Source organism: Dromaius novaehollandiae, chromosome 14 (genome assembly GCF_036370855.1).
Source record: "Dromaius novaehollandiae isolate bDroNov1 chromosome 14, bDroNov1.hap1, whole genome shotgun sequence".
Taxonomy (NCBI): Eukaryota; Metazoa; Chordata; class Aves; order Casuariiformes; family Dromaiidae; genus Dromaius; species Dromaius novaehollandiae.
The window spans coordinates 3,604,596-3,611,109 of record NC_088111.1 but is presented as its reverse complement, the minus strand read 5'-3'; the positions used below and the strand labels follow the sequence as shown (position 1 = coordinate 3,611,109).

General features: G+C 62.3%; 1 protein-coding gene across 1 annotated transcript; it reads left to right on the top strand.

Annotated features, from left to right (window-relative positions):
* On the top strand, positions 1-6,510 carry NT5M (5',3'-nucleotidase, mitochondrial). Its single transcript, XM_026095280.2, has 5 exons — positions 1-668; positions 3,609-3,709; positions 4,189-4,249; positions 4,388-4,502; positions 4,835-6,510. The coding sequence occupies exons 1-5, from the start codon at positions 405-407 to the stop codon at positions 4,993-4,995; spliced, it is 702 nt and encodes a 233-aa protein (XP_025951065.2). The 5' UTR covers positions 1-404; the 3' UTR covers positions 4,996-6,510.
* The last annotated feature ends 4 nt before the right edge of the window (positions 6,511-6,514 follow it).

The following is a 6,514-nucleotide window of genomic DNA, read 5'->3' as shown; positions in this document are numbered from 1 at the left end:
TGTGCCGCTTTAAGGCGGTGCCGCCGCTCCGGGCTCGGCCAGGCACCGGGAAGAGGAACTGGGCTTTGCACTGCCGGGTCGGGCCGAGCGCCGCGCCGCGCAGCGCCCCGCGGCTCCCGGCGGCCGCGGCCGCCCGCTTCGCGCTTGCTCGAGCGGCGGGATGGGGCGCGGAGGGGGGGCCGGGCCCGGGCCGTTGCATCCCCTTCGCAGCCCCCCCGCGTTCCTCTTGCAGCCCCCTCGCCTCCCCTTTGCATCCCCCCGCCCCTTCCCCGCGCCGCTGCTCGGGGACGTGCTCGCCGGGGCCGCCCGCTCGCAGGGTGCTTGCTCGAAATAAAGGACCCCCCTCCCCGCCATGAGATCCCCTTGACCCCCTGCCCCCAACCCCCCCCCCCCCCCACCGCACCATGATTTTGCTGAGCAGCTTCTTGCACCTGCGGCCTCGGCGCTGCGGCCCCTTGGCAGGGCTGGGCAGGGGCGCCTGCCCCGGCGGCGGGTCCCGCCGGGCGCTGCGGGTCCTGGTGGACATGGACGGGGTGCTGGCCGACTTCGAGGGAGGCTTCCTCAAGAAGTTCAGGGCCAGGTACCCCGACAAGCCCTACGTTGCCCTGGAGGACCGGCGGGGCTTCTGGGTGTCGGAGCAGTACGGGCGCCTGCGACCTGGGCTGAGTGTGAGTCTGAGCATCCCCCGGCTCCGTCGCGCGGCCGGCGGTCGCACCCGCCGCGACCCCCTCGCCCCGGGCGCCGCGCTGGGGAGGGCTGCGGGAAGGTCCGGGCCCGGCAGCGGTCCCCCCCTTTCTCCAGAAATGGAGCGTTTCCGACGCGCGTCTGTCCCCTTTCCCCGCTCCGCATAGGTGGCTGCATGGGTGGGTAGAGGTGCTGGGAAGGAATATCTTGTTGGAAGAACTGCTCTTTTAAAACGTCCCCAAACTGTCTATTTGGATTTTCTGGTTTGGCCATGCTTTTTAGATTGATACTGGGAAAATAAAGTGCTACCAAATAGCCACTGCCTCCATTCCTAGATGGATTTTTTAGCTCCTCAACAGCAACGCAAGGGATGGGATGCAGCAGGGAAGCTGAGCGCAAAGCGTGCAATTGATGCTTCACGTGAGGGCTTGCTTAAAAATAAACCAACCTCAAGCCCTCCCAGGCCTGAAAATTACTGTGATTCATTCTAGTAATTAGAGCCTAAAAGCAGAAGCTGTCTTTATATCATACTTTATCGTCCAACAAAGGGTTCGGTGCTGCAGAAACTCCGTTACTATCTCCACTTGCTGTGGTCTTATCTGCAGGTTGTAGTTGCACGAGCCGAAAGGTGTTACGGAAATAGAAGTGCTCTTGTCTTTGGCGGTGCAGTGGCTCCCAGGAAGGGAGTGTGCGTGTGGCCCCGTGCTTTCCCACTAGCAAGTCCTAAGCGACTTGAGGAGCAGAAGGAATAATGTGTCCTCTGTAGCTGGGACTGATGAGAGAAGTGGAAGCCGTCATTCATGCAGCAAGGCGGATGTGAAAAGTTGGCAGGGGTAATGCATGATAACACTTCTTTTCTGGACCTTAATTACTTTGGATGTATTAAGTGAGGTTTGCTCGTCTTGTGTCTGCTGCGATGACATCAACCCCCCCAAAACTTTGGGCTGAAACAGCGGCAAAACTCATGGACCTCAAGGCAGCCCTGATTTCAGCCAGGCTTTCGGACCAGGGATGAAGAGAGTAGGAGCTGCTCTGTGGCTAAGAGCACGTGGGCTGTTAGAGTCTCCCCTCGTCAGAGAGTGCCACAGACCTGCCAGAGGAAATCAGGAAAGAGCAGAAGAAGAGACTAAAACGCTGAAGGACCCAGCTCTGGGGGGGCCGTGGGGCGTGCAGAGCCCGGAGGGTGGCGGCCCCGGGAGGGCAGGGGATTGTTCCGGGGGAGAAATAAGAAAAAGGAAGTTGAGGTCACAGCTGAAGATCAAGAAAGTCTTCTCAGCCGTGGGGCCCGTGCTGCCCGGCACATGGTGGCATTTCCAGCCCGGGGGATTTTCCCCTCTGCCAGTCGAAGCACTAGCTGATGCCGCAGGGAGTTATTCTGAGCGGGCTGCGGGGGTTCAGCGGGGCTTTTTGCTCGGGGTGGGTTTAGTTCTTCCCCCGTTGAGCTTGAGTGCAAAATGCTTTTTAGCATAAACGGAAGCAGAACAGCTCCGGAGGTCGTCGCTGTAAGAAAACACTTCAGCTCGGTTTGAAGTCCGTTGCTGAATCAGGCCGCGTTTCTCTCTGTTGTGCAACTACATTTGATATTTCAGACAAAAATAAAAGTCATTGCACAACGATTTAAGGCAGTGCAACTGGCGTTTTAGTGTCCGCCTGGCACCGTGGCAATCTGTTGGGGTAGCTGTTCTTTCCATGCTGACAGGAGACGTTTCTGCAGGCTCTGCTGCCACAAATCAGCACATTTCGTTTTCAGCATGCGCATACCCAAATATGCAATGGGTTTGTGCGTTCAGGCTCATGCAAGCAGGCAAATGGGGCCTGGACCGTGCCAGGATCCATGAACCTGGCTCGGCACAGGTAGGCAGCAGAATAAAGCACAGCGTGACTCCTCCAGTGACCCTCGTGTTTGCTCTGGGGCATTGCTGCCCTTGAGTTCACAGCAAAGCCACAACTGCTTGTGGTTGTCTGCTCTTTCCTCAGCGCAGATGCAGTAAAAGCAAAACGTGGGATAGACGAGATTCCCACTCATCGGGCAGGACGGAGCTGCAAGGCTAGTTGGCAGGTTTTTGCTGCGGGCTCGTAAAACCCAGCATAAAAGCATCCCGGAGGTTGTCCTTTCCTACCCCGAGGCTCTGCTGTCCCCACGCAGCCGCTGGCTCTGCTGCCCAGTGGGAGCGATCCCGGGCCGGCTGCGAGGCCGTGCTCTGCGGGGCCGGCGTGGATGGGCTACGCAGCAAACCGGGGTGGCTGGAGAGGCAGCAAGCGCAGAGCCCCGGCACGCGTGCCCAGAGTTCCTTCTCCCTTGCATCTTTTCAGCACAAAACCACAAAATAATTGCTTTTCTTAGCGATTGACAGGTCATTTTCTGTCTGAGACTGCAAGGAAGCACAGGGGCTCCGGATGCTGCGGTCCTTAGGTCTGTACCATACCTGTCACCAGCAGCCCCCGGCCTCTGACATCTCCTGGATGCTGTTTTAAATATGATGGAGACAAATAGGCCAGGCAGCAGCTTGAGCTGAGTAGCATCCCGTTGCAGTGGAGGTAGCAGGCCAGTTCGGTGGAGCCATGTCAAACTGCCGCTCCAGGCGCAGACTTCCCTGGGGTTTGGTTCGGTTCTGGACAGTCTCTGGGTTTTGTGTTGAAGGAACATGCTGCTCCCCACGTGCCTGGGGCTGCACCGACAAAACCAAGCCTGCTCCAGAGGCTTTCCAAGCCGAATTGTGCTGGATGGATGCAGATAGGCAGGTTGGGACTGCAGGAGACCGCAGAGGCAAGGTGGGCTCGCAGGGGGGGAGCAGAGCCAGCACTCCCCGGCCGGACCCGCACCTTACTGCTGTCACGCTCTCTCCTAGCACAGGGTGGACAGATGCCCGTGCAGGGGAAAGAGCAGCAAGTGCTGTGCAGTAACAGGTCTCTTTCCTCTCCAGGAGAAAGCCATCAGCATCTGGGAATCAAAGAACTTCTTCATCGAGCTGGATCCGCTCCCTGGGGCGGTGGAAGCTGTGAAGCAGATGGCTAACCTGGCAGAGTGAGTGGGAGCCGTGCGCGTTGCAGCCGGGGCGGGAGAGGGAGCAGCCGTGGCTTTGCAGGCTAACGTGCCTCCCAGGAGGAGCGTGATGTACAGCGTCAGCATTAAAAATGCCCGCTGGGCACGGGTGGGAAGCGGCGGGGCTGGACTCGCGGGGCAGCCCCCAAGGATCGGCCTCCTGCGTCTCCGTACCTGCAGCTCTGCTCCCAGCGAGGCGGCCGAAGGGGAAGGGTGTCTGTGCCCTGCGGGTGGGTGCATGGCCTGACTCTGTTACGGGGTAACACCCTGCAAAATGGGGGGGCTGACATCTTAAATCGCCCCTGCTTGGCTTGTCCATGGGCGGGAGGTCTCTTCTGCCCTGCCCAGGCACCAAGCGGGGTCTCGCAGCAGCAGCCGGGGTGCAGCTGAGGGGGGAGCAGGGTGCATGGGTGTCTTTGGCCACCGAGCGATATCCTCACCGCTTTCTCTCACTGTGGCAGCACCGACGTCTTCATCTGCACCAGTCCCATCAAGAAGTACCGCTACTGCCCTTACGAGAAGGTGAGCCGTGAGCCGTGCGCGGTGAAAAGGCAGGAACAAGCAGCCTGAATAGCCCCAAATAGCCCCAAATAGCCCTGAAACGCTCAAGGTCCCCCCCGGCCGCCCACCCTCACTCCCTGCTCCGCCGTTGCCTTGCAGTACGCCTGGGTGGAGAAGCACCTGGGGCCGGAGTTTCTGGAGCAGATCGTGCTGACGCGAGATAAAACGGTGGTGTCCGCTGACCTGCTCATCGACGACAGACCCGACATAACCGGTAAGGGGGGCGCGGGGCGGCGGAAGGGGCCGTGTGCCGCCCCGAGGGGCCGGTGAGGGGTCCTCACCTACCCGTTAGGGGCGGAGGGGACACGACCCCAGGGACATGCCGCTGTTGTGTGATGCTGATGGAAAACGTGTGCAACCTCCAAGCAGCAGCGCAGGTGAGAGGTGGCATTTCCCGGCGGCCCGGCTGCGTCGGTGCGGTTGCACGCAGGGAAGGGGGCCGAGCAAGGAGATTTGGCTCCGGGAGAAGGGGGTTGGCGGGGGGTGGGCGCTGCTTTGGGCGGCGGGGGCTCCTTGCCCAGCCGCTCTGCCGTCGGTGCCTTGCAGGGGCCGAGCTGAACCCCAGCTGGGAGCACGTGCTCTTCACCGCCTGCCACAACAAGCACCTGCAGCTGAAGCCCCCCAGCCGCCGGCTGCACTCCTGGACGGACGACTGGCAGGCCATCCTGGACAGCAAGCGGTGGCCGCCGCCACGCCAGGCACCCTGAGCCCCGGCACCCGGCTGCCCGGCTCCCCGTGGCCGACAGACGCCACGCCGGCCGGGGAGAGGAAGAGGAGGCGGCTGAAGCTGCGAGGTCGCCCAGACGCCGGGAGCCCCGCAGGAGCAACGCTGGGGTCCCCGTGCCATGGGACGTCCTGGGTGCGGGGCATCTCCCGCAGCCTCGGGGGGACTTTTGTGCCCGGCGTGGGGCATTTCCAGCCTGGTGCTCCCGATGGACGAGCTCACCCTCCGCACGTTACTGCCTTGCTCCGGGGCAGCTGCACGGCACAGAGCAGTGCTGGATCCCTCCTTTCCACGGTGCTGGCTCCCTCCTTTCTGCACTTCAGCGCGAGGCCGGCTCAGCGCTTCCCCCAAACCCCGGGGGCTGCGGAGAGGCCGTTCCCCCAGCAGCTCCCTGCGAGCAGAGGGGACGGGGCGGTGGCCGGGCTTTGGCAGCAGATAGGCGCTGGAGCCGGCAGACAGTGCCCCTCGCTGCAGGAGCAAGCAGGGAGCTGCAAGGACCAGGAAAAAACAAATCCCAGCCCTGAAGCCTTCTTTTAGCATCAGGTCGGGACCTAGGCTAGAAGGGAGGAGCAGACCCGGAGGCGGAGGTGAGCCGGGTGGCACCGGCTGGCAGGAGAGGTGCAGCGGGAGCCCACGCAGGACGGTGCTTCTCACCACGGCGACCTCCCATCGGGCATTCGGACCCTCGACGATGCCATAGCCTGGCAGAAGCGCGGGAAGGGCTGGGGCCGAGCCGCCTCGTGTATGCGTGCGGGAGTGAGCCGCGTGAAGGCCGTGCGAATTCACGTGCAGTTTGCGGGCTGGTGGCTGCATTGCTCCAACGCGGAGGCTGCTGCTGTCCGAGGGGTGACTGTGACGGTGGTGCAGGCGCTGCGCTGGGTCCCTCGCGAGCTGCCGGGATGCTGCACCGGGCAGTGCTGCTGCAACGCTGAAGCTGGGCACCCAGAAAGGAGTGTCGGGCGCAAGCATCCGCTCTGCCTGCTGACGCCTTGCACGCTCCCAGGCTGCAGACGCGAGCAGTGGACCCTGCAGAAGTTTTTTTTTTTCTTTTTTCTTACCCCCCCCCCCCCCCCCGTTTAAACCACTATGTGCTTCTCCGGGTGGCGGGTCCGGTTCGGGGTGTTTATTTGGGGTGAGCAACGTGCAGTCGCCCGGGATGCCGATCCCTGGCCAAGCGCAGCCTCAGCCTCCAGGACTCCCCCACGGTGAGCCGAGACATCACACAAGGAGATGCGGAGGACTGCGCAGGTCCTTCCCCGCCGTGGGGGACGGGGCAGAAAGCACGATGCCTGGGAGGCCGCGCAGCTTTGCGCCCGGGACACTTGAAGCGGAGCCGGAGTTTCTTGCACTCACGGCTCCGGCATCACGCACAAAACCCGCGGGCAGCAGCTGCCCCGCTCGCGCTGCGCCCCAACGCGCTCAGGACCCCGTGGGCCGGCCCTTTCCCCGCTCCTCGAGCATTTCTGCCGCCAGCTAACACGCACAGAGCTTTTTTTTTTTTT

Excerpts from the sequence above, each read along its gene's own strand:
- NT5M (XM_026095280.2), top strand. The coding sequence starts at position 405 with ATGATTTTGCTGAGCAGCTTCTTGCACCTGCGGCCTCGGCGCTGCGGC. Across the intron at positions 3,710-4,188 it reads CAGATGGCTAACCTGGCAGA|CACCGACGTCTTCATCTGCA; the intron begins GTGAGTGGGAGC and ends TCACTGTGGCAG. Across the intron at positions 4,503-4,834 it reads CGACAGACCCGACATAACCG|GGGCCGAGCTGAACCCCAGC; the intron begins GTAAGGGGGGCG and ends GGTGCCTTGCAG.